General features: G+C 37.9%; 3 protein-coding genes across 4 annotated transcripts in view; 2 read left to right on the top strand and 1 right to left on the bottom strand.

The window, feature by feature from the left end:
* The window catches only part of LOC134841434 (uncharacterized), a 325,189-nt gene that overhangs the window by 154,838 nt on the left and 143,534 nt on the right, over nt 1–26,817 (top strand). The gene's annotated exons all lie outside the window — the stretch shown is intronic.
* LOC134841433 (uncharacterized) overlaps nt 1–26,817 on the top strand; it is a 189,579-nt gene that overhangs the window by 154,841 nt on the left and 7,921 nt on the right. The window contains exon 2 of one of the 2 annotated variants that reach the window (XM_063857419.1): nt 26,435–26,517. In XM_063857419.1, the coding sequence (XP_063713489.1) occupies nt 26,515–26,517 (3 nt within the window). In that variant the 5' untranslated portion in view covers nt 26,435–26,514. Of the gene's footprint in view, nt 1–25,813; nt 26,093–26,434; nt 26,518–26,817 lie in introns of those variants that run through there. The other variant, XM_063857418.1, reaches the window with a different exon arrangement.
* On the bottom strand, nt 15,096–18,056 carry LOC134841970 (arylsulfatase B-like). The gene is made up of 5 exons (XM_063858082.1): nt 17,556–18,056; nt 17,221–17,306; nt 16,668–16,918; nt 15,933–16,447; nt 15,096–15,595 (listed from the first exon to the last, which is right to left on the bottom strand). The coding sequence occupies exons 1-5, from the start codon at nt 17,954–17,956 to the stop codon at nt 15,223–15,225; spliced, it is 1,626 nt and encodes a 541-aa protein (XP_063714152.1). The 5' UTR covers nt 17,957–18,056; the 3' UTR covers nt 15,096–15,222.

Genomic DNA, 26,817 nt, shown 5'->3' with positions numbered 1-26,817 from the left:
GATATGGAGGTGATAATGATAAAAGAAGATGACAAGTGTTGATGTCCTTATAAATAAAATCGATACGGGTTACGTTTCTCCAATAAGAACACGCAACTCGACACGAGAAAATATAATATACAATTGTTCCAAATAAAAATTTTTGTCGAAAGTTATTTTGTCATTTATTGTTCCGAGAATGCAAGTAGCGTTCGCAATCTGTATTGCCAGGGAGATTCTCTGTTTTGAAAAGCGGCCTGCTCTGGGTTCCTGTGCTTATGCTTACGTTCTTACAAAGCTAGCTTGCTCAAAAAATATTTCTGTGCTGGGGCCGGCCGCGCCCTGAATCTCAGAATGTGAAATTGAATGGACGAAAATGCAATTTCGGATTATTAGCAGCTAACCTTCAGAATTTGCAGTTTTGGAGGATTAACGGTGTTATTCGCACGATTGAACGAATCGGGAAGGCTAGAATATTCTGGTATTTTAAATTTTTAAAACTTCGAACGATGACGTCATATTTCTGAGAAACGTCAAAATCGGCCATTTTAGAAGAAATCCAAAATAAAACAGAGCAACAATAGTTGCGACGGCGACAACAACGATAATTGAACGAACAGCAGAGTTAGCAGAGACCGCTCCGAGTTGCAACGATTGTGTCGCTACAATCGTTGCAAGGCCATTCACAACAACGGTGAAGGGTAGAAACCAGCCTTCTAGAGAGGAGATAAGGGTGTTATTTCCCCGGATTCAAGAATCCGGAGGGGACTCGGGACTGGAACTTACATCATTTTATATAAACTTTTAGCTTCCCGATTATGTCCTGAATTGAATTTATTTAACATCTGAATTCATTTTCCGACGATGAGAAGCTAGGAGTTAAGGAAAAGGGTTGATCCATCTTCGATGGAGATGATGATTTTTATCTACTGAACAAAAACAATAGTAATATAACAAATAGTAGTAGCCCTGTTTTTAGGAGTGACCTCGTGGTCTGGGGATACTGAGACCCAGTCATGAGCTCATTAATTTTGCATGTAAACCAGTTAGTTTGAGTATTTTGACCGAAGCCGAAGGCAGTAACGTTGTTGTCGACCCGATGTTAGAAAGACCACCAAAAGAACTGGCTTTGGTAGAGACGGTGAAAAGCATGGAGAGCTTAAGTTAGACGCTGGCAAGTCGTTTCATAACTTAGCTTTATTTTCCGTCGATGTGTACTTCCGGGCGAATGTTACAGAAGCTAGCGGTTGAAAAAGATACTCATCAGCTACTAGATCTTTATACTTGTCATTTTTTTGCTCTTCCGCTTCAGCGGCAGCCGTACCAGGGTTACAAACAGACCCGGCACTACTTCTACTTGGAGCTAAGGAGTCTGTTACTGTTACATTCTACAAGAGCTGCTTATCAGCAGTCCATGGAACGAGAGTCAAACCGTCTGGTCGCTTCTGATCGGTCCTGTAGAGGTGTCGTGGTTCTGAAACAGACGGAATGAGAGAATGTAAACTCTGCTTTATAAGGGCATTCAGGTTTGAATGCCTAGAGAATCTCCCCGCACTTTTGAGTCAAGAAAGACCATGTAAACCATCTTCGAAGAAATGTTTGCTAAAAAGTAAATTTCAAAAGTTTTCGCAACAATGTGCATCGTCAGGATTTTTACAATAAACTAATCCAAATGACAATAAAACATCAATTTACAAGTGTTAATTACAATAATTTACATACAAATTGGTTCTAAATATAATGTTAAAAAATCAGCCAATCACAGTTGACCTCTAAATTACTATTAAGATTAAAATACTTTTAACCTCTAAAATTAAACATTTTAAAATTAATTTTTCTGGAAAATTCTGAGTCTTGATACTGTAGTTCTAAAGCTGCTCTGTAGTTCACGCGACCCAAATTTAGCTGTCTCATATCATGTATGAGAAAACAAAACAAAAAACATTGTATTGTTTCACATACAAGTCCTGACTTTCACATACAAATTAGGAATTGTATGTGAACTCCTGGCCTATCCCTTGATAACAACTTGCTGAACCAAGGAAAGAACTTCCGACGATTACTGGAAGACAGTCCACTGAAGGAGAAAAAAGTGGTTGTGTGGCACGACGTGGTAAACAACACCATTAGCAGCCACAGAACAAACAACTATCGCCCAGCCAGTGTCGAGGAGCTGACAAAATATTTGAAAACGGAGAAGCAGCAGATATTGGCACTCGTCTATTGCAGAAGAGAAGTAACGCCCGACTTGTTTAGTCAGCTTCTCGGCAAAAGAGTTCTCATTATTCCAGCTACAAAACGGCTACTCTCCAAGAGCAAGCAAAACGACCCGGAGCAGCTCAAGGAATATTTGAAGCTGCAACAGAGTGTTGAATTAGAGCTGAAATCTCTGCGATTGGTAGTGACACACAAAGAAAGGCTGTCAGAGCTGATTGGCAATATCAGGGGCAAACAACAGAGACCATCACAGACAAAGAGGAAGGCCAAAGCAAGACGTGAGCAGAAGCTGAAGGCAGAGGAAGTGTCTGCGCTTCAAAGACAGGGGTGAGAAGAGTGGGATTTGTTTTGCTTTGTGCCTTGTGAGTTTCATTACTCGTGGCCTGCAAAACAATGACCACAGTACTTTTGCCTGCTGTTTGGCTCAGAAAAATTTGAAAAAAGAAAAGTAACTCGGAAAGTTGTGTTGGACTATTTAAAATTCTTTTAAAAAGTTCTAGTATCTCTACATAGACTGAAGTTTTTGAGAAAATGTGTGAAACGATCTAATGCCGGATTTTTTGAAGTTTAGGGTCACCGAGAACGGTTTTTTTTTCGGACCAAGCTGTGCATAATTTTCAATTGAAACTACTAAGGACTGAAACTTTTAGGGCATTTGAGGATAGGAAATGTACGAGGAGATGCTAATGAAAGCAAGATCACTGGTGAAAAAAAGAAATTGATAAACAGTGGTGGGCAACCATTTTCAGCTTCGTGGGGCGTCAAATTCAGGCAAGCTTAAAGACAACATCAGAAAACCGCAGAAAAAACTTAGAAAAACTGTCCGAGAGACAAGATAAACCTCTTGGGGGGAGAAATGAGCGATCAGTTAAGGTATTTGATAACATTGAACTGCCTGGATGGGTATATAAAGTGCTATCAATGGGCCGGAAGCATCCCATTAGAGACAAATTATTGAAACACACTTTTTGGCGGACATCGACATTTTCCTCTCACAATTGAAAAACCAAAAAACATCTGGTGAAACGTTTTGTGAAATAGAAGCCGCGGCAAAGGCATATGCAAAAAACTTAAAGCAAACCCCAAGAGACAAAGTGAAAAAATATCTCAAAGATAATGGTTTGCTGGCTGTGCCTTTTGATAAAGGGGTTGGTTTTTGCATAATGAGGAAAAGAACGTTTGAATCAAAGCTGGAGTCCTTGTTGCAATCTGCTCAGTTTGTGAAAAAAGATGCAACCATTGATGAGGTTATACTGAAAACTGAGAAGGAACTGAACAAAAAATTACTAGCCATGAACAAAAGAGACGAGATAAGTGATCAGTTAAATTCTAAGATAAGGTCAACAGGGGGCAACCCGCCCGTTTGTACGGTTTAGCTAAGGTACACAAGGCTGAGACACCCCTAGGACCAGTACTATTACTTCCAGGCAGCTCGTATGAGACTCTTAACAAAATGCTTGCAAAGTTTTTTGACAACATCGATGGGGCCAATATAGAAACCAATACTAAAGAGGCCAGAGAAACAATTGAAAACTTTGCTCTAGATCCGGATGAAACCATAATATCTCTTGATGTGAAAAAATTGTAAATTGTACATTAACGTTCATTTGAAGGAGGCAATTGAATTTTTTTTACAGTAGCTGTACAGCCAGGAGTCTCCTCCTAAAATTCAAAGAGCAACCATGAAAAGGCTTTTGAATATGGCGGTCAGCAAAGTATATTTCAAGTGTAATGATTAATGGTATGTAAAAGATGATGGTTAGGCAATGGGCGCGTCCCTCGCTGTAATTCTGGCAAACTTATGGCTGAAAGAGTACGAGTTTGCTCTAAGACAAAAAATACCGGTGGGAACGGAGATACAGCAAATTAATGACAAAAACGTCTTGTGCCCATGTTGCAGCAGGAAAGTCACATATAGATCAAAGGGGTTGAATGCGAGAGTTGCCGAAACTGGTATCATCTAAAATGCGGAAAAACATCCGATGACGTATACGCATCAAAAACCCAGATAGTCTGGTACTGTGAAAGCTGCTGCCAAGCTAAGAACAAGGAGAAGGATACTCCCCAGGTGAAATTGTTCCTCAGGTATGTGGATGACATTGTTAGAACAGTCAGAGGGGAGCCGAGTTGTCTTCTCGATGCCGCCAATTCTCTTCATCCAAATCTGCAGTTCACTCTAGAGAAAACTAATTCGGAGGGGAATATGCCGTTCCTGGATTTGAACATAAATATATCGTAGGGTAGGCGTGTAACTTGCAGATGGTATCAAAAACCAACAGATACAGGGACTATACTGAACTATAGAAGCTGCGCCCCAACTCAGTATAAGCGTTGTGTTATTCAAGGCACTATACACAGGAAATTTAGGATTACATCTAGCTGGGAGCATTTTGATAAGGCTATGGAAACTAATAGCGCGCAATGGCTGACGAATCATTACCCTGAAAATTGGTCAGCAAAGGTGGCTTCAGACGCCTTGTGCAAGATCATCGAGGGTAAGGGCAAGCCCCTGAATAGTGAGAGGTGTTTGTCAATTCAATCACCAAAAGATGTGAAGCTCCCAATGCTGATAGTGCAATATAGAGGTAACCAGAGCCAATATTTTGCTAACAGGTTACGAAAAATAACTAACGTTCAAGTGGTTTTCACCACAAGAAAACTAGAATCATGATTACCATCACTGGAGTCAGCATTTTCTAATGACCTTAAGTCGAGAGTGGTTTATAAATTGTCATGTAGTGGATGCACTTCCACCTATGTCGGACAAACTGTTCGACATTTGGCCACTAGAATTGAGGAACATAAGAAAGCAGACTCACCGGTAGGCCTCCACCTTCAGCAATGCCAACTTGAGGGAAATAGCGCAGATCTTAGTTGGGAAATTATAGATAGGTCAAACAACCAAACAAAATTTGATAGGTCAAACAAAAAATTTGCTAGAGGCAATTCATATCAGGAAAGAGAAACCGGGCTTGAACACGCACGACGAGTTTAGAAGCAGGGAGCTAACACTGAAAATTTAGTCCCAAAATATTTTTGTTTTTTTATTTAAAACGTACATGTCTAAATCAAAATTAGGACTCAGAAACTTCCAGACAAGTTAATTTTAAAATGTTTAATTAATTTTAGAGCTTAAAATTATTTTAATCAGCCATCTTCGGTTTTTTCCGCACACGCATTTATGCCGTTTGGATAATTTTGAGCCTAATCGATGCCCTATTGCAATTCTGAAGTGTTGGTTTGACGATTTTAACCTTAAATTTTTGCGCGGGTTGACGTTCATCCAATAAGAGCCAAATCAATCTTGGACGCACTGAAACTTTTTACGTCTGTTGGTTCGAGTGGTAAAATCAAAAATTTCGAGTGGTTCGAGCGGTTCGAGTGGTAAAACCAAAAATTTCGAATGGTTTGAGTGGTAAAATCAAAAATTTTTTCGGATTTCATTCTCCGGAGCCATTTCAATTTTTCCAAGTTCAAAATACCGTTTAAGCGCATCATCATAGGTTCCATCCACATGCTCCTAAACAAAAATTTTGCTTAAGGCATTTTTCGCTCCCACTGCTGAGGCTAAGAAAGTGGGTAAAGCAAGTAGACAATTGAAAGAAACGCGCAATCCACCTTTGGCTGCCGGGAGAACTGCTTATAAAACTGGTTATCATCCATTTTCACGTTAGTGACCTTGCAAAACGAATTTCTTAGTAATTTCTCGTAGCGTTCCAAAAAATCAATTTGCGAAAAACAAGGGCTCGTACGCAAAAAATAGAGCTTTGGCAGGCTAAAGCAGTTTTTCAGTAGGTGCAAACCATAACGGGCGCCTAGTTTGTCAATGACATCCGAGATGTTTCCAAGCTCCTTAATTTTTCGTCGAGCAATTCTTTTCGGCAAATTTTGCCGATTGAAGATCCTAAAATGAGGAGTTCTTCTTTTATTTTGGGCGTTTTTTTTCGAAATTGTGTTAAGACTGAATTACTCTGTACTCGTAGTCAGTCCCAAAAAAAAGTTCACACTGCTCAGTGTTCAAGCTCAGGCCGTAATTTTCTCCGATTTCATGTTAAGAACTGAATTCTGAAATCGGAAAAATAGCAGGAGTTAAAATAGCTATTTTTCCGCCAAGCTAACTGATATTTTTTCTAAATTGTGGTCTGTTTGGAGTCGAAAAATACTGGTTGTCTTGTTAATTTTCCACTCTAACTGTTTGACTAGTGTCTGAATTGTTTCCGCAAAAAGCGGTAGGCTTCAGGATCACCTTGCTGAGTTCCGTCTTCTGACATTGTGACGGAGCTTCTATAAAAAAGGTAACCAGGGTTACTATACGCGCAATAGGTGTAATTATGCATTTCGGGGGATTTGAAAAAAAAAACATGATTCAGCATTGTTTCACTAATTAGAGGGTTAAAGGCATTCTTAAAATCTAGTTTTAAAAGAATAGTGCAATTTGGATTGTCGTCGCGTTCAATTAGGTTTCGAAAAGAGTGTGCAGCTGTTTCAGCTCCTCGTTTGGTACCGCATCCTACCTGTACGTTTCCGCAAAAATTTTATCGCTCGGAGAGGGCATTGCTTCCAGCGCATTTAGACACCGTACGTCTCAGCGTGTTGCCTGTGGCAATCGGTCTCAACCCTCCGTCTATCTTTATGAGGGCGCTAAGCTTAGCGCCAAAAAAGAAAGGTCTTAGGGGTTCGGGTATTTTGCCATGTCCAATGAGGTTTATCAGTTTAGTAAGCGATTTCAGAAAATTAAGTCCTGCACTGCCATTCGACTTACTAACAAGATCTTTAAAAATTTGTGGAACTATTTTATCAGGACCTGCTATCAGGACCTGCTGATCCGATTGGAAAGGACATTATCGCTTTGTAAAGGTCGAATTTGGTTACAAAAAAAATTATCTAAGTTTTTTGGATTTGTAACTGCAAATTTGGCTCGCTGAAGTTGCATAGACAACAATTTTTTAAAATTATCAGTTGAAAAAGAAACAATTTTGTCATCCGAAGCAGCAGGACTTATCTCTACCTTTATATTAGTACTACTTAATAGCTTTATATCAGCTCGAGGTCACTCAGAGGCGGGCTTGAAAGTTATGGATGGGGTTTTAGAAGCGACACGTCATTTGCTCGATTTTTTTGTTAATCAAAGAGCTCATGCTTGTGGTCTGTTTGCATTCACTTCTTTTTGGTTGCTCCGAAGAAAACAAGAAAGACGTTACAAAATTAGAAATTTTTTAGCATCTTCCACATTATAAAAGATGTCATTTATTTTGTCCGACAGTCTTTCCGCCAAAAGGAACACGGGAAACTTTTGGTATTCTCTTGAGTACTCAGAAACTTGAGATGGCTGTATTAACATAATTGTCTAGCACTAAATCATTACCTATTGTTGCTTTCTTAACATAGTTTACATCAACGCATAAAGGACATTGAAACCATTGGATTTTCTTAGAGTCGCTAAGAGAAATAATAACATAACTGATATGATAACAACTAGAACAAAAATCACATCCAATCCAATTTATCAGTCCTGAATGTTTTAAGCAATCTTTGCTTGGACACTCTTTGTTGTTTTTCCTCATCTTGACGCAGCATAAAGGTATAAAAGGTTTTTGACTGAACTTTAGGGGACTGAACTAACCCATGATAAGCGGTCAGTGGGAATTTTAAAAATCAGCAAATAAAATAAATCAAAGACAATTAAATCAATTTAAATTTTGAAATCGAATTACAAAAATCACAAACAAGGAACAATCTCACCCGAGCTCAATAAGTCCAGCGGTGCACCACCAGAACCTTCAAGCCAGTTCCATTTACCCCCCTCCTCACAGAAAGCCACTTGACAGTCTTGTCTCTAAAATCCCTCAGAGGGCGCTCCACAAACAGGCACAAACATCAAACCTAACAAATCTATTTATTAAGTTTATCACAACAATTAGGCTGAAATCGAGTCGACAAAAACATTACAACTTGATTGTAAAATCATAGCTAAAAATTTGATGCTTGTGTAAGTCATAAAATTTTGTTTAGTATACCCATATATAGAAAAAAAACAATATTGCGAGAAAAACAGTTATCAATGCTTTAACCTTTTTTTTGGCAATCAAGACTTTAAGCCTAATGTAACATTCACCCGGAAGTACATACCAACGGAAAATAAAGCTAGGTTCTAAAAAGACTGGCTAGCGTCTAAACGGAGCTTCACATGCTTTTGAACCATCTCTACCACAGTCCGTTCAATGTGGTTCTTCGAATATCGGGTCGCTTAATTACCAGGTTAGCTGTTTTTTTTTAAATGATAATGTAATTGATGTTGTTAGACCACTCAAGAATGTTTCAGAGTGTTACAAATGGCTGATGACTGAAGCGCTCATTAATTATAATCAGGGTTTTGATTTCAGCCATCTCCTTCTCGATTTCATTCCGCAAGCCAATGATGACTTTTTTATTTTTAATTTCTCCCAAGAACATAAGGAACTAATTCAGCGTTACAGCTCAATATTTTAATCCTGTTTTTTCGTTCTTACATTAGCATCTAGTTTAAAGCAGAATTTTGTATGGTGGCTTCTGTTTTGGTGTTTTTGATTTTCCAAAAACGATGGGTTCAGTTTTGCTTGCATTAAGTTTTTTTTATAAAGGCTTGTATTTTGAAGAACTTTTTTTGGACAAGGTTCTTGTAAGAGCTGTGATTCATTTTTCACGTTGGTATCTTCGCAAAGTAATAGCGACTCGTGCGCATATTGTGCCACTTTGAACGTTTCTGTTGATTGTATGTTTCAGTCATCTTCGTATACGAAAAAAACTATAAAAGTGATTTCGAACAATTTCGAACTGAGCTTGGCGTCAGGTTAATAAAATTGATTTAAAATAATTTAGAGACAATAGAACATCAAAAAAATATTTAATTGCTCTAAAAAATTTATCTACCAGTAAAATTAAACAATAACGTAAGGCATTTGTAGTGCTTACATTTTCTTTAATTTCGGACTTTTCCTTATCTTACTCATTGTTTCATTAATCTAACTATGTGATCAAAATGTTAATTTGTTTTCTAAGCCAGAAATATTTTTGGACTACAATATAAGCGTTAGCTTCCTGAAAATCAAAAAAAACGAGAAAAACAGTTGAGTGTTGATGACATCAAATTTTCAGATTGGAAATCAGTCATATTGAAAGAAATTCAAATTATGGCCAGAAGTTTTGAAAGGAGGCTAGACAAACTGCAAGAAAAAAGATCAGAATTACTTTGAGCGATTCAAGGCTCTTATTGTTTCTTCAATTTTGAAAAAAACGTTGAAAAAAACCAGACGTTCTTAATATTGAGAAATTTGTAATTGATAGAAAAAACTTTCTGGTGCACATTGATTCAATGTTTTGATACAAAAGGTGTGATGCAAAAAAACGGGATAAACTCAATGGTTCTCATGCTTGGAAACGATTAGAAGATTATTACGATAGTACCAAGAGACCCCGCATTAGCTGAAAAAAAAACGCTGAACAAAATTTCTAATTTAAAATATGACGCTAACGAATAGTTGAAAGCTATAGACTAAGTTTGGAGAATTTGCAATGATTTAAAAAAAAGTAAGGTTAAGAAATTCCAGAAAAAATGGTGATTGCAAAGTTTTTAAATGCTATTAGCAACAAAATTTGATAATTTCACCAATTTAACCACTAACATCAATTTTTCAAAAAAATTTGGTTGTATTTTAAAGAAGTTGTCAAGTTTAGTGGATATTAGCAAAACAGTTTTGCAGAGAAGTTCGAAACCATGAATCTTTTTTCAAAAACAAGTTTATAAACTTTTATGGTTGCGAAAAATTAGGTAATCGAAAACATGGGTGGAGGAAAGAAACAAAGTCATAAATTTACAATCAAACAGGTCCATTTGTGGGCGATTGTAGGAAAAACGTTGAGCTTAACCAGTCAACAACCGTTAAAACCAGGCAAAAAACAGTAGAATTTTTCAGTTTTTATACAAATTACAAATTTTTTGAAGGAAACATGAAAAAGTTTTGCTTCACTGATAGCTCGTCACACAGGTTTCAAACAAACGATTGTTCCACTAAATTTGATTTCAAAAGATGAAAACGTTCTTTGAGCAAAAGAAAAAATTCTGAAATTGTTGGTAAAGGTAAGGTCAAGTTTCGCATGAAAACCAGTGACCGTCAATTCGTAACAATAGAGATTAAAGATACACTGTTTGTACCTGCAAACACTGCCTTTTCAGTGTCTGTTTAGAAATTTCCAAAAACAAGACATATAAGTCTTTTATTGAAAACTGTCCGCGAATGATTTTTCCTGGTATATCTGAAATTGATCCAAAATGAGAACGAGATCTTTTCAAAATGCCAATAGGAAGTGTAAATCAGAATACACCGAAAAAAATAAAACTGTTTGCTAAAGATTTGGCATAATAGACTAAGTTATAATAATATTGATGATTTCCAAAAGTTGGAAAAATTTACCGCGGGAGTAAGTTTAAACAAAAGAAACAAGCTATCTGTATTGAGTGTCAAACTGAAAAAGATAAACAGAAAATAGTATCTAAAACTTGGGATAACAGGGCTACTGAAAAGCTAGAAATTGATCATACTGATATCGTGGGACTAATTGATACTTTTCACTTCAGGCTGTGTGTGTATCAGACAACGAAACTTCTGAAAAAAACTCTTTTCTATTGGAAATGATCAATGTTTTGAGGAATTTTGGCAGTCAGACGCTGTTGTTTACGTAGATAACTTGCCCTTAATTTTAAGAGAGCCACTAACGAACCCTGATTGGATAAAAACAATGAAGGATTTAAACAGTTTTCTTATATACAATAATGTTTGGGATTTGTGTAAAAAACTGATCAATTTATTTCGGGTGGTAAACTGCATTTCCCTGTTAAGTACAACATCGAGGGTAAATTTTCAAGATAACTCAATCGATCACGAGTTTTTGTTAACAACTCAACCCGATCGGAAAATGTTCGTTACCGTATTTCAACAACTTCTCCGTTATTTTCAATCTTTAACCGTTTTTGGGTCAGCGCGATTGGAGTTGAATTTTTTTTCCAGAAATCCACGTTTCGGAGCGTTCAGTTTTGAGGGGCAATCAAGAAAACTTCTTGAAAATCCTTAGTCCTCAAGGAGGGTTGAATAGCTCAACTAAATTTGTTTTGAGCTGTTTGCACACTAAAGCGAAATTCTTTTGAAACAAAAACGGAAGGTTAATTACCCTCCGATTAGAACGTTTCAATCTCAAGCCTCTTGTCATGAAGCGGAGGAGACTTACCCTCCAGATAGATATACCTGAAGTAAGTCAGACCCGATAAAACCTATTAATAAAGTGACTGTAAAAAACGCCGCTTATGACCTGAGTCGAGATTTTCACCTAATTGAAACAAGATTTGAGCGGTTTGAGCGGTTTTTTAGACAATTGCTCGCAAAATCTTGCTTCATAATGAGCGGTTTGAGCGGTTTATGAGTGGTTTATCTAAAACAACCACTCAAAAACCGCGCACGGTTTGAACGGTTTTTGAGCGGCTGATCTTTGAAAAAATGCTCAAAAACCGGGCAAGGTTTGAACGGTTTTTGAGCGGTTTTTCCAAATAAACCGCTCAAACCGCTCTTTATGAAGCAAGCTTTTGAGCGCAATCGTCTAAAAAAAACCGCTCAAACCGCTCAGATCTAGCTTCAAATTAAGTGAAAAATCTCGACTCGGGTAGAAAACCATTTACAAAATTCACTTTTTGAAAAGAACTCATAGATTGCAGAAATTCCAGAAAATATTAGTTTACGGTGAGCAAATTTTCCTGAAGATCACTATTATTCCTGAAGATCACTATTATTCCTGAAGATCACTATTATTCCTGAAGATCACTATTATTCCTGAAGATCACTATTATTCCTGAAGATCACTATTATTCCTGAAGATCACTATTATTCCTGAAGATCACTATTATTCCTGAAGATCACTATTATTCCTGGAGATCACTATTATTCCTGAAGATCGCTGGAAATTTTTCTTGAGCACTTGTTTTTAAGTCGCAACATGGGTCGCGCAAAGCTTAAGTAATCGAATTGTTGTCGGATTTTTTTGCTTGCATAAGCGTTATACAGATGCAGATTGCAAAATAATCCAGTATATATGTGTTTTTGATGTGCAGTTAGCAAGATCAACATATTTGCTGCTGACATACAGGACCGCCACGAGAAGGCCTACACATGGTCCATGACTTTCACCAAAAATGGTCTTGTTGTGCGGCGAGTCTTTCTTTTTACTACCGCCAGCGTCATACTTTTAAACTGTTAGCTGAATGATGTTTGGAGTACATTGAAACAAAGTGAACATATTATCTTAGGTGGAGCAGTTTTGTGCGCTTGTACCTCGAGCACTGTCGAAAATACCGAATGTCCCGCGGTAATTCAAAACCGATTGTCCCGCGTCCGCCCCCTTTAAATCCGCCCCTGAGTTTGAGGTGTAAAAACAAGGTACTTACGTTCTGGTCAGACAAGAAAACTTTAAAAAAAAACTAGTTATAACTAGTTTACAAAATCTCGCACGTTAACAAATCGTTTATATTATCTCGCAAAAAAAAATATTTATTTTTTTTTCTCTAAAAATGAGAAATAATTACACTATTTGGACAGAGTTTAATAAATTTTAATGGACAAATTTTTAAATTTTTAAATTGGAGGTCAAAATTTTTCTGTAACTGAAACGTTGTCTCATAAATTTATTGAAAATTATGAATGATTTCGTTGCCCAAGGTCAACGATTTCACAATCAGTTTACCATTGACTATGAACCGGAAATGACCACTTTCGGGCTAGTTACTCAGACAACATGTATGTCTCAAGTTTAGCTGAAAATAGTTCGAGCTTGCGGCAAGTAACTTGTCTACGCCTTCAACTCGGACTTATAATCTGTCATTATGTTGCAATTTCCAGTCCAGAAGCAGAATGTAACGAGATTTTGAATGGCTCATATTTTAGAGCTTTTTCACATTGTTTTTCTAGCTTTGATTTTTCCTGAGTTCTTTGATTTTCATTTTCATTGGCTAGCTACCCAGTCACCATATACCGCTCCTCAACCTTCCCCTGACTAAACACCATCCCTATTTCCAAAGTTCTTGAAATGATTTATAAGATCATGGTATATTCATATCTTAGGGCACAAAACAATTCAGTTGTTTATTAGCTCAAAATTTTCCCCAATTTGTGTGAGTTTTGGGCTTTACTACGGCAATCTACAGAATTTTGTTGTGATATGTTCGTAAGGAAGCAGCACAACCAACTTTGTGTAAATTTGGTTACCTTAGCCATATGTTTCGATTCAATTCTTTTGTTTCAAAATGTTCATTTTTTGGCCAGTTTAATAGTAAGTTTAATTTTAAATGTTCAGTTATTTTTTTTTTCGATGAACCTTTAGTGTTTTTTGGAGGAAATAAGCTTGCAGATTTAGATTCCTCAATCTTTAATAAAAATCATTTGTGTCACGGTGACTTCTGTGAGAATATATTTTTGAAAAACAAAAATAGCTTCCAAAAAAACCTAATTAAAATTTTCCTAGAGTAAACTATAGTGGCAGTTCGTATGATGCCCGTCTAATGAAGTTTGCTGATATAGCGAACCTACTGGAAAGAATATTGGATAGTGCTTTAATCGCCGTCCAACAATTCATTTCGAAAAATTATCGTCCATATTCGTTTAAGAGTCAAATACTTTGGTGGAAGACGTGAAATGACAACTGCATAGGCGTCAGTAATAAAAATTTTAGCAAACGGAGGCCCCATTTTAATAGTTTTCGACAAGGAGTTTGTTGTAATACTTTGAACAGATTTTAAAATAATTTTTCTTTTCCGTTAACCATCATTCATTGCTTTTCTTTGATTTTTGGGCGCCTTATTTTCGCTTTTTACGTTGTTGATACTCAATTTTAGTAGCAGAGCTGATGGCATGAATTCCCTTAGACATACATTTCAATTCAGTCGTTTTGTTTCAAAATGGTCATTTTGAGTTGGTCAGTTTAATAGCCAGTTTAATGGTAAGTTTAATTTTTAACGGTCAGTTTTTAACGGTGAGGAATTCTTTTTTCAGGTGATAAGCTTGCAGAATTAAATTTTTTAAATTAAAAAAATATCATATGTGTTACAATGACTTCTTTGCACACAATGTTTTCAAAAAACAAAAATAGCTTCCAAAAAAAAACGATCAACAAAGTTTTTCTGGCGTAAAATATAGTGGCAGTTCGTATGATGAGTGTCTAATGAGGTATCCAGATTTAGCAAACCAAGTAGAATGACTTTTGGATGGTGCTTTAGCGTCCGTCCACCAATTTTTTTCAGGAAACTCTCGTCCATGTTTGTTTAAAGTTGGTACTTTGATAGAAGACATGACATGGCAACTACATGGGCGTCATAAAGAAAAATTTAGCAAATGGATGTCCCATTTTAAAGTTCTTTTTAACGAGACGAGTATTTGTGCCCCAATGTCCTGACTAAAAGGGAGGAAATTTTTCCTGTCATAAAACAAGGGTAATTATTTATGCAACTAATTGATGCAGGAGTTCATTGTAAAACTTTACACAGATTTTAATATAATTATTCTTTTCGATTAACCTTCATTCATTGCTTTTCCACCCTCTCTTCAATTTTTGGGTGCCTAATTTTGGCTTTGTTTGTTGTTGATACTCAAACGCATACGGTTCCTGTGAACAGATGTAACAAAAAGAAAAAAGTTTTATCACAGCATCCATCCGAAACATTTGATCAAAAATTTTATCATAAAAAGCTCAAAATTCTGAATCATGCGATACGCAATACCTGAAATACCGCTTGGACGTCGTCCCAATTCGCTTTGACGCAAGTTCTGCAGATCATACCAGTTTTGTGATGTGTTAGAGACAGTTCATATAGACTCGCCTACTAATTCATTCTGATGAGTTAATTGGCAAGTATAAATTGTTTCACAAGTGTATGGCTGAGTTTTAGGCTCTCTTTTATAGCTTATAAAAAAATCAGAATAGCTCAAAACAATCCAGAAAAAGTTTTCGTGTTCATAGACCATTTGGAGGAATTCTTGGATCTGTGGTCCAGGGCTTAAACACATTATTTTGATACTTTGGATTCCCCAATGCATCGTATCCCGGAATCAGAGGATCTACTTGCAATCCTTCCCAATACTCAACTCTCTTCAACAGATCTTCTTTGACCTGTTTAAACTGCGGCTCATCCACTAGGTTGTAGTACTCACAGGGGTCACTTTCGATGTCAAATACACACTCGTCCAGTCCTGTGATTTTGGAGTGACATTTGGTGTCGATGTCGGTCGGCACTTCTCCACACCATATCTGGGCCTGTGTGGTGTTTGGCAACATTTCTTCAAAACTGAAAGGTTCGTCCCCTGCTGCTTTGAACCAGTTGTCGTAACTAAAAATCAGGCGATCTGCTCTCAACTGCCTCTGCTAGCATGAGTTTAATTATGTATCATTGAACCTTAATTGACTCAGAAATAAGGATTATTTGCTAGGACAGATTGGTAGGATTGGTAGGAGTTCTACGTATTTAGCAATATTTTCCCGGGATCTTTTGATTTTTACAGGTTTTAGTGTCCATCTTCTGCTCACACTATTCAAGTGTGAGCAGAAGATGGAATAGTGTGAGCCACTTGTGTTTTTTGAAGTCGGCATCTTGAAAAGTGCTCAAGAAATATCCTTGATAAATAAAACTCAGCTGATAACTTTTCAGCGTTTTCCTGATAACTTACTCAGCGTCCCATCGATCGTATGGATTCAATAGGTACTTGTATTTGCCCACTTTGATAGCCTTTGAGTTGAGAACCGGGTTCAAATTAACCAACACTTCACTCCGAGGACACGTTCTGTTCACTCCAGTCAGCACTGGCCACAAACTATGACCGTCTATGTCGCCTAGTTTGCCAACTGAACCACCCGCAGCCTCGTACAACGTCGGCATCCAGTCACTAACATGCATCAGGTCCATCGAAACCTCTCCCGACCTCTTTTTGAACACATCCCCCCACACAAACCCGACGCCTCTGGCACCTCCCTCGAAGAAGTATCCCTTGCCCGCTCGTAGGGGGAAGTTGCTTCCATAGTTCGAATCATATCCGTTCGGAGCTCCCCCGTTGTCAGTGCTGAACACAATGATTGTGTTGTCCAGCACTCCTCGAGACTCTAGAGCTCTGTAGATATTGGAAACTGCCACGTCCATTTCGTAGACATTTCCCACGTATTTGCGACGACGGTTGTCCCAAATGTACTGAAAATTTTCAAGTATTCCAAGTAACTTATAATAACATAACAGCAGCCTGAAACATAACCAATTTTCTGCAGCTTGTAAAACATTCAGACACCAGCAAAAACATATTTGACTTTCTACAGTTTCTAAAAACATTGAGGAAAAATTCAAAAACTTAAGAACAAATAAAAAGTAATTCATTGTATTAATTAATTTCCTTTTTCGAGATAAAAACGAGTACCGGGAACTGGAATTCGGTGTCCTGTGGCACTTGGAGTGGATCTGTCAGGTAATTGGCAGTGTGGACACTCTGAAAGGGGACATAGAGAAAGAGAGGCTTGGATTCGAAGTCATGTTGGGCTATGATTCCGCCTGCTCTCCTGGCGAACACTCGAGTACTGTACACACCAAAGTCAGAGTACACATCTGTCAGGGTCATGTCTTGGTCGTAGTGCCAGTCCAACCCCCACCAGTTGCGGTCAACAGGGGGACCTAAAATGAATGACAAGTTTGATGTGTCTCTTTTTTCATTACAAATACGACTTCGTTTATACTTCCTGTAAAAACAAAAAAGGGGTTTTGGAAGAAATTGGATTATAATTCAAAGATTCTCAGGAAAACAAATGTAATTAGAAATGTAATTAGTCTCTGGAAAACAGCTTAACAAGGACTTTCAAAAAAGGTTTTGGCATTCTTTCCCTGCTCGTGAAACATAAAAAAACACCTATACAAGATGTAGATTCAAAAAGTTAGTGTTGCTCGTCTCAACATGCTGTTCAATATTAACTTTTAACCCTCGTAATCATGATGGTCGAAGTAGTCATTGTGTCCCATGTAGTAGCCGTAGAATGATTTGAACCCTCGATATGTAGGCGTGTAACTGAAAAGAATCAAAGGATCAACTAGTATCAATATAGTTAACATTGGTCTTCTTCGTTATCTCACTGTCTCAATCAAAACTTTAAAAAACAAAACAGTTAAAAATTGCTTCCTTGGGAAGATCAAGCGCTCGTATTTAAACACGCATTTAGGGTCGATTTTGAATCAATTATTTTAGTGAACCGAAGGGTCATTTTAGGGATCTCAAAGGCTGTAAACAGAGGTTTAAGCCACCAAGTAAGTTTCATACTTTCGGTGGAAAAAACCGAGATGCCATTTTCCCACAATATGACTCTCATATCCCAAATCGTTCAGATACTCCGGCATGAGTTTGTAGTTCAGCGGGACACCCAGACGTTGCCCTGCTTCTATGACGTAGTACTGCAACCCGGTGCGCACTGGATGCCGTCCGGTCATCAGTGCCGCCCGACTCGGTGTGCAAAGTGGACTGACGTAATAGTTGTTCAAAATGACTCCCTCGTTCGCCAGCTTGTCCAAAAAGGGGGTCTTGACTTGGCGACTGCCGTGGAATCCAATGTCGTTCCACCCATAATCGTCAGCGAGGAGGAAAACAATGTTCGGCTTAGGTGTTTGGCACGATGACAAAATGACCATTTGAATTAGAAGAAAAACCAAATTTAGTGTGCGCATTTTAATGATTTCGATCGAATTCAAATTACACAATTTGTAGGATGGAGCTTCAGTGTTCGCTTATGCAATTATCATCGCATAAATTGTTCTGTTTTAGTAAATGAATTGATCACCGAGTAAATTATATATTTGATCACAAATATTAGGCAATCCGTGACAGGCCAACAAGTCGAAGGGCCAACAAAACGAAAACTTAAATAACCCTTTCAAAACTTATATCAGCAGCGCATGATGGCTAAAAGAAAACTGTTAGTTCGCATAAATTATCTGAATACTTATTTAGTCAAATGACAAGCCACTCAAAGCAGTTCGAAGATCCTAATTTTTTGAAATTTGATGTTTCAATAAATTAACTTGATGAACTATTGCGTCGAGTTTTTCATATTGTTCTTTTCGGTATTTCATTGCACCAGTTGATGTTCAACAAACCGTCATACCAACAGAACAATGTCTAGAAGCCAAAAAAATTATAGTACTAACCATTTTTGGCGAACAAAATGTTAGTGCAAACTAATTTTGTTACTGTTGTTGGTAAGGCAATTTCTATGGTTAAAATGGTGTTTAAAAACAGATTTAAACACCATTTTAACCATAGAAATTGCATTATCAACAACAGTAACAAAATTAATTTGTTCTAACATTGTTCACCAAAAATGGTTAGTACTATAATTTTTCGGCTTTTCGTTTCAATTGCAATCAAGACTGCTTAAGTGGCGAAAAATAGCGAATGAACTTTTTTAACGAGTTGGTAGAATGGTTAGGCCGACAATTCGGAATAGGCGACAATTCGTAACCAGGCATTGGCAAGTAGAATACACTTGCTCCGCTTCGTTCCGCTACGCTTACATCCGGCACGAGAGGAATATTGCGCGTGGATCAGTATTCCTTAAAGCACTTAATTAGCATAGTGGTAAGGCGTTCACTTTGAGATCGTCAGATCGTGCAACTGATCCCCTGCCATGGCAATCATAGTGCGCGAGTACGAGCTCTCACTTGACCTCTAGCTTCAGGTCTACCACGGCCTGACCGATTACGGCTGCAATAGTGGTACCACTTGAAAGCTCTAGACGCAAAAAAAGGCCTTGAGTCGCAAAACGCACAGAAAGAGCTTCGCTCAACAAAATAACTCAGTAGTCTGGAGTGTGGGAAAATAAGAGAAACGGAATATGCTTAGAAGGCTAAATAGCCTTTCATAGATCGCAGAAAACACAATTATTCCCCGCTTAATCTACTGTTACGAATTTTCGCCTCACAGGTAGAATGATTGCTCCCTGGTGATCTCAAAAAGCACTGAAACGATGGTAACACCCATTCTTACGGTAGGAATGAAATCAGCAAGCTCTGCAGCTTCTAAGAAGGTGACCGAAACCCTACCAGTGCTACTTTGGAAATAAAAACAGTACCCTTGATGGCAGTAAAATTTCAACCCTCCAGAATGAATGACGGACGATGTAGAGCAATTGGCTTTTCAACAGCCGTAGAACACGACCGGTTAACAGTACCGGACACTAGAAACTTATCGGGGTGGAATAGGTGGAAACCATGGAGCAGCTAAAAAGCCTACCTTGGAGATCAGTTTTGAAGCATGATTTTAAAAAAGAATTGAGATCACTAGCCGAATCCACGACCTGGTAGCTGGCAGCTCCATTTCTCCGAATTACGTCTTCGCTTCACTTGTTGTTAGCGTAAATGACTAAGAATGAGTATGATTAAGATGATTAAGAAGAGAGGGAAAGATCCAAGAAGAGAAAAATGCTCTGATAAAAGTGCCAATGGGTCCGATAATGATATTATAAGACTTAATTGAGGTTCACAGAGCGAAGTTAAGGTTGCACATGAAAGAACCAAAAGAATTGGAGGCTTTGAGGAATTTTGATGAAATCAGGCAACTCTCAAATAAAGAGCTGAGACTTGTTGACGAATCTCAAAATCTAATAGTGAATGTGAACTTGAACTTATACAAGCCGTTCTAACAACTGATTACAGTTGTTTGAATGGCCCGCAATCCATTAATCAATGACGACATGTGGGATTTTCAATCCGATATGATCATGCAGTGTTGAAGTAATAGGATAATGACAATCAGGGAAAGGACTAGCAAACGGATCAAGCCAAGTGTTTGTTGGAGGAAGAAATTGAGGATTTTTAAATATCCAACTTGCATTATTAGGGGGAATTATGGCTAGAATTTCGAGATGAATTTCTCGAGAAAAAAACTAACAGCAGTGTCGCAATCGTTGAAACACTCCTGGTTTTGGAGTCTTGAAATGATATGGAGAGCTACAACTGATGTGAAAACAAACAAAACGCGGACAGCATTTTGCACGGTTAAAACACGGTGTACAACTTGGTGACGATAACCTGCAATTTCCAGTCCGATAGAAAGTTGCATTGCCTGGGTGAAGATCTGATGACTGGAGAGAACCAGGAAAATGCGTAACAATTGCTTGTGGCCAAAAAGGCTTGTATGCGATAAACTGAACGGTGTGAAGACAAAACAAGCAGTTTCAGTTTAAGTCCATGAATTATTGATGATTTGCAATGATTTGTTGATTTCGTTAAGAGTGAGACTACGTGAATTCTCAACTATTCATGAAATAGGAATAGCGAGATGGGGTTTGACTTCTCTGTGTAAAGCGCCCAGTGACTAGGACTCGTATGTGGGTTCAATATCGAGTTGGCCATTGTTCTTCTTCAATGGGTACCTTTGCTGCGATGTTGGGTTCATACTTTAAATCATGTGAGGGTTGTGGCTACGGCAACAAACCAATAGGTTTGCAATTCCAGAGTCGGAATGTCATGGAGTTTTCATCTCCCTTTGCGGCTCGTTTATTTTGCTCTAAGAAATCTTTATACATTGCAAATTTAAATCTTCACCTTGATAGTGAGATCAGTTTTAGCTGTGATTTTTATTAGTTGTTTTCGCAAAAGCCTTTTATTTTGTGTCGGTTATTTTAAAGATTCGCTCACCATAGAGCTAGTCTCATCGAAAATGAGAGTGCGCGTCTGAAGCGTGGTGTAGCGCGGGCGGTGAGGCCGGCTTTAGAGTATGCTCAAGACGTCCTTTACTGTTGGGTCAGGCCAGTTGAGGGAGTATAATTTTACCGTATCTTTGAGCAGAGTCTCTTTTTGTGTTCAACTTTTTTTACCCAGGTGCTTTTCTCTTTTTTGTCTTTGATTGTGTCCTTTCATCCAAATCAGATTGTCGTGTTTTGTGTTTTTTGAGTTTATAGTGTTTCAAGTGTTTTTAATAAAACTTGAATGTGGGTTTCAAAAGAATAATTTGTCCAGTTTTAATCTGGGTTTAATCTGGTTTGTGTACCATGAGACTTTCTAATACATGCGGTTGGTTTTGTGGTATTAAAAACTGCCTTGGTTAGTTTAATCATATTTATAATTCCTTCCGACCCTTTGAGGGAAAGTTTTGAAATGCATAAAAGCAAGTTAAAGTTGTTATCAGTTAGTTTCTAAAACTTGATTTTTTTATTGGACAATTCCATGAGAACGAGTTGCATATTTTGCGTGGAAAGAGTGCGTGAAATGTGGGCGAGTGAGTGACAAATATTCTGATTTTATATAAGGAGCGCACATAAAAATGTGAGTTTTCATTGATTTACTTTTCTTTATTAGATTACGACTTCATAATTAAATTGTACTACAAAACTATCAATTTAATGCATTTGTTTTGAATTGTACTGCACTAGAATAATTAATGTTACATAATTAGATTTCACAAAAAAAAGTTGAAAAAATTTATTTTAATTTTATTTTTTTAGATGAATGCTGGTGAAAACTAAAAACAAAAAGCGAAACACACGTGTAAAAATTGTGAGTGGTTTATGTTATGTGGCTGATGTTAGGGTCAATGTCGTATGGTGAATCTTCCATATATCCAGTGACAGTGTGGTCATAGTGGTTAATAGCGAATCGATCAGCTTTTTGTGCAATGAATCGGTTTATTGTTTGATTTAAGCCTATGGTGGTGAATTGATTTAGGTTAAGTGTAGTAGTTAGTTCTCGAAGGATAGAGTCAAAAAGTTCGTTGTCATCGGGTTTGTTAATTAGGGGTCTTTTAGTGGTCTAGTAAATTTATAGTAAGATGTCGATGAAAGTGTTGGGAGTAGGCAATGTGCATTTACGTATTGCGCGCGTTGGGCTTGATTATAGTAGGTATATTGAGGAAAATAAGAGGTTATGTTTTATGAAAAATATAGTAGGTTATGTTTTAAGAAGTCTGGTGTTTTAGTAAGGTAGTGGAAATCAAATCAAGATAATTGTGGGCAGAAATTGTAATGAGGAAATCGTCGTGTTGGAGATTGGATGGATAGGAAAGGGAATGGTTGAGAGATCCAACTTGTCGGCTCATCGTGGGCTAAAAAGATGATCATTCTGAGAACGAAAATTGAGGTGTGCGGTTCTTCTACACTTTGTGTATGTGTGTCGTCGACAGTTGATTGTTGAAGTGCTCGATAAGATATGGGGCTACGTTGTAATTTACTAGTATGTATTATCCGTTCGGAGGTCGAAAATGTAATTGTATAACGTGTATTTGTATAAGTGGTACTAATCATAGAGGATGGTTATTGCGTAAAGTGTGTAAATGTGATGGTGCTGTAGGTGTCGTATTTGTATTGTCTTGTGAATTATCATATGCGTTTGGTTTTGTAGAAGATTTTTATTGTATTCACTCATTTGTGCGTCAAAAAAGATTTTTTCCCCGAAAAATCCTGCAAATAAAATGCGGAATACGCAAGCTTGTCTATCGTTTGTGTTTGTAATGCGCATGTAGTACAAATTCCTTTTGATAATGAGAAACATTGCTAGACAGGTTTTGTTGATTTTTTCTTCCAGGTTGTTGACAGTCCTGTTCCGAATGAAGTTGTCGCGTTCGTTGTTTTCAATGCAGACGTTACAGAGTAACATTGCGTTGCGACCAAGCTCCTTTATTCCGTTGATGGCTACGTTTGATAATCCTTTGCATGTTGGTTCTAGATGCATGTGACAACCACACGCTACACAGTTGTAACTTTTTTCGGCTTTCGGTATGGACCTGGTGCAAGTTCGGCATGTGCAACTCATCGTTGAAGAGTTAACAGAGGGGGACTCTACAGAGGGATCTGTGATTCTCGAGAAGAGAAGGTACGATGCCTTCAGAGAAATAGGCAAACCTGTGGATCCCGAAAAGGGGGCGCCTGCGGTTTGATATTTCTAGAACGTTCGATGGGGTCGGAGAAATATACAAACCTGTGGATCTCAAGAAGGGGACGCCTGCGGTTTGATATTTCCAGAAAGGACAGAGGGATGTACAGCTCACAAACCTGCAGCTTACACTCAGTAAAGGCAGTGGCAGTGTCGGAAGGTGCACTCGTACTGGGTGAGATGACCTTCGTCGTTGAAAGCGTCAGAGTATTTCTTGTACAGTATCTTGTTGAGACATTCTTGGCTTAAGTAAATTTCGTCACTGCCTAGATGGTAAGTACTGTAAATCTTCTCACACTATACTTTCAATTTCCCTTCTTTTTCTGTATTTCGCGATTCACTCTTGCCAATCGGAATCGATATTCACTGCGGTGAGGGATTCCGATGACAAAAATCTGCTTCGCTAGTCTGCTTAGCTCCTCGGCTAATTCTGCGAGTTCGTTTGCAATATCTTCTTCAGGGACCGTGGAGGGCTCTCTTCCGTCAAAAGCGTCGTTTGCCCCAATGAGCAAAACAATGGTATTGTATTTGTCCTTCGGAGGTAGGAAGCTTCTGACCGCAGCGATACGGGCTCCAGGTAATAACAAGATGTTTGTGTTTGAGAATACCGAGTGTCACGCCTGCGAATCGGATATCTCCTGGTTGACATTTAGAGCGAGGCAACCATTGCTACCTCGAGAAATTCAAATTTATCTGAAACTATTTAATAAGAATTTTTTAAAATTGTTATTTCAAACGTTTTCGCACATTTTGTGCATCAAAGATCATGTATGAAATTCAAAAAGAACATGTTAGAAATTTTTAACCAATCACATTCTTACATCTGTTATTACGTAATCATTATTTCATCGATTATGACAATTTCCATACTTTTTTGTTACTTGAGTCATAATTTTTCGATTTGATGTTTTATCCAATCTGACATGTCAGTTTATTTTTTCAAAAATTGCAATTTTTAGTCATGTTTAAACATGTACTATAATTTTAATGTCAGCTCCCTGCTCCTGAATTCCTCGCGCGTGTTAATTCTGGGGCGTGTTAACTCCTCGCGCGTGTTAATTCTCCAAATATGTAAGGCCTCCAGAGTGAGGAGTTTCTGTATGTTACTTGATTGATCTATAATCTCAGACTTAAGCTCAGCGCTCTTACCATCCCTGTCACATTCTCTCAAATGTTGCCCTACTGGCGAATCTTCCTTGTGATGCTCTTCAATCCGCGTGGTCAAATGCCGGACCGTTTGTCCAACATAGGTGGAATTACATCCACTACATGTGAGCTTGTAGACCACTCTGGATTTCAAATCTTTCGCAAAGGGAGATTTAAGGGACGGTAGGCAAGTCTTGAGCTTTCTCGTAGTAAATATCACTTGGGCTCCGGCGTTTTGACGCAGTTTGGCAGCAAACCACTCGATGCCTTACCCCGGTATTGTAATGTTATAATGGGTGCACTGACCTTTAAAGGATCTACCTTGACTGATGTTACCGTTGTTCGTGTGTCAGTTTTTCGGTCGATGATCTTATTCAACGTTCTTAATACGACACCATCTGACCATTTTTCAGGGTATTGAACATCCACCCATTGTTCTTTATTAATCTTCATTGCCTTGTCAAAGTTTTCCCATGTTGATGTACTTCTAAAAATCCGATGAACAGTACCCTCAACTACATTGCGTTTATATTGCAATGGAGCGCAGCTTCTGAAGTTAAGGATAGTCCCAGTATCCGTTGGTTTTTGATACCATCCACATGTTACCTTTTTTCGTGAGTCCACATTAATGTTCAAATCTAGAAAGGCTAAGTCTCCGTTCGAATCCGGATTTTCGATAGTGAATTGTAAGTTGGGGTGGAGCTCATTAGCTGCTTTTAACACTATATCTGGATCCCCCTTTACCGTCCTCACTATATCATCTGCATATCTTAGGAACGCTTTGACATTTTCTGTTGGTTTTTCTTGATCTCGCTGCTCTTTACATCTCTTACAATACCAAACCATTTCTGAGATTTGCTCATATTCTTTGTCGGATACATTACTACACTTTAAATGGTACCAATTTAAACAAGCTTCGCATTCGATCCCCTTACTTCTGTATGTTACCCTCCGCTCGCAATCCCTCCCTATCCCTCCGCTATAAAAAAAAATTTTATATCCTGACGATGCACAAAATGTGCGAAAACGTTTGAATTAACAATTTAAAAAAATACTTATTCTACTTTTTGTTAAATTTTGGAAAAAAAAATAACCTCGCCGAAGAGTGAATGAAACTATTTAATAATGATGTATTTATATAATGCTGGTATGGGCCCTAGCCAGCTTGTGCACGACCTTACCTAAAAGGAAGGGCCCCTTTTATAATTTACTATTAAGGAAAAATTTAAGTCTTTTCTGAAAAGTCTCGCAGTTTTGAAAACAATTGTAGCACATCGGCGGTTTTCTGACAAAATTCGCTTCGGATATCGTAGTCGCCGAGAAGCAAAAACACCCAAGCCACTTTTGGCTGACAAGAACTGCATGCAAAAAACTTTATTGGATAAAGTTAAAATTGGATAACGAATTGGAGCATGTGTTGAAAATTTGTTCGCCCGTTAGTTAAAAAATCAGTTTTCATGTTCTTCTACGGGAGCTTGCTACTATTTCTATATATGAGCTAATCAGTAAGTTTATGTTTTAGATTTGCTAATGACAGATCGAAAAGTGTGCATATTTTGCACCAACGAAACTGACGATAGGCTTGGAGAACTTCTTTCGAAGGAAAACATAAATGTTCATGCCCATTGCCTCTATGCAGCAACGGATCTTGGTCAACATGGAAGCTCCGACAATGATGGAATTTTGGGGTTCTGGCTGGAAGATATCCGACATGTTTTTGAAAAATCGCGAAGTGATGATTGCGAGTACTGCTTCCGCCCTGGCGCTACTGTATTCTGCTCCGAGTGTCAGGTAGTGTTATATCAGTTTTGTATCGTTATCGCTGCATCTGGTGATTTATATACTTTTTGTTCTGTTCTGAAATAAAATTGATGCCCATTTGTCTTTGCTTTATAAATGTCCTGTGTACTGCTAAGCTCCGAAATCAAAAAATTGCTTTCGATTTTCAGGTAACTTGAATGATCAGATGGTACAAGAAGCAACCTTTCATGTTACCAAAGAACTGAATCGCATTGTCGAAGAAACCAAGGGAATAATGAAAAACTATCGTATAGTGTACTCTTAATTGGTTGAGATTGTAACTCCACGATAAAGGAGTTTATTATTCATATAAAAGGAAAACGTGTTTTAGATAAAATGCTATTTGTGTATTCGTTAAAAATAAGTTCAGCATATGACTACCCTTGTGGGTTTGGTGGGTGGACACGGCCTCAATGGTAAAGTATAACCTTCTGTTCACATAGTTTAATTCGAACCATCGCGCACATCGCGTCGCAATTTACAGTAATTAGGCATCTTGATTTTAGCTTGTCTGCAAGGATAAAATAAAACTCTATTTCAGAAAAAATTAAGGACCTAATTTGCCTCTGTCGCGAAATGCTCTAAATGTTTTCATTTTTTTTTCTTATTTTTCTATTTTATATTTTTCTTTTTTTATATAACTTTTTTTCCTCGCGAAGAAATTCTTATCGTACCGATAACTAATTACCACACAACTGCTGTCAGTAACAGTAGTT

Source organism: Symsagittifera roscoffensis, chromosome 3 (genome assembly GCF_963678635.1).
Source record: "Symsagittifera roscoffensis chromosome 3, txSymRosc1.1, whole genome shotgun sequence".
Lineage (NCBI taxonomy): Eukaryota > Metazoa > Xenacoelomorpha > Acoela > Convolutidae > Symsagittifera > Symsagittifera roscoffensis.
The sequence above is the reverse complement of the archived record's forward strand: the minus strand, read 5'-3'. Positions and strand labels throughout refer to the sequence as shown.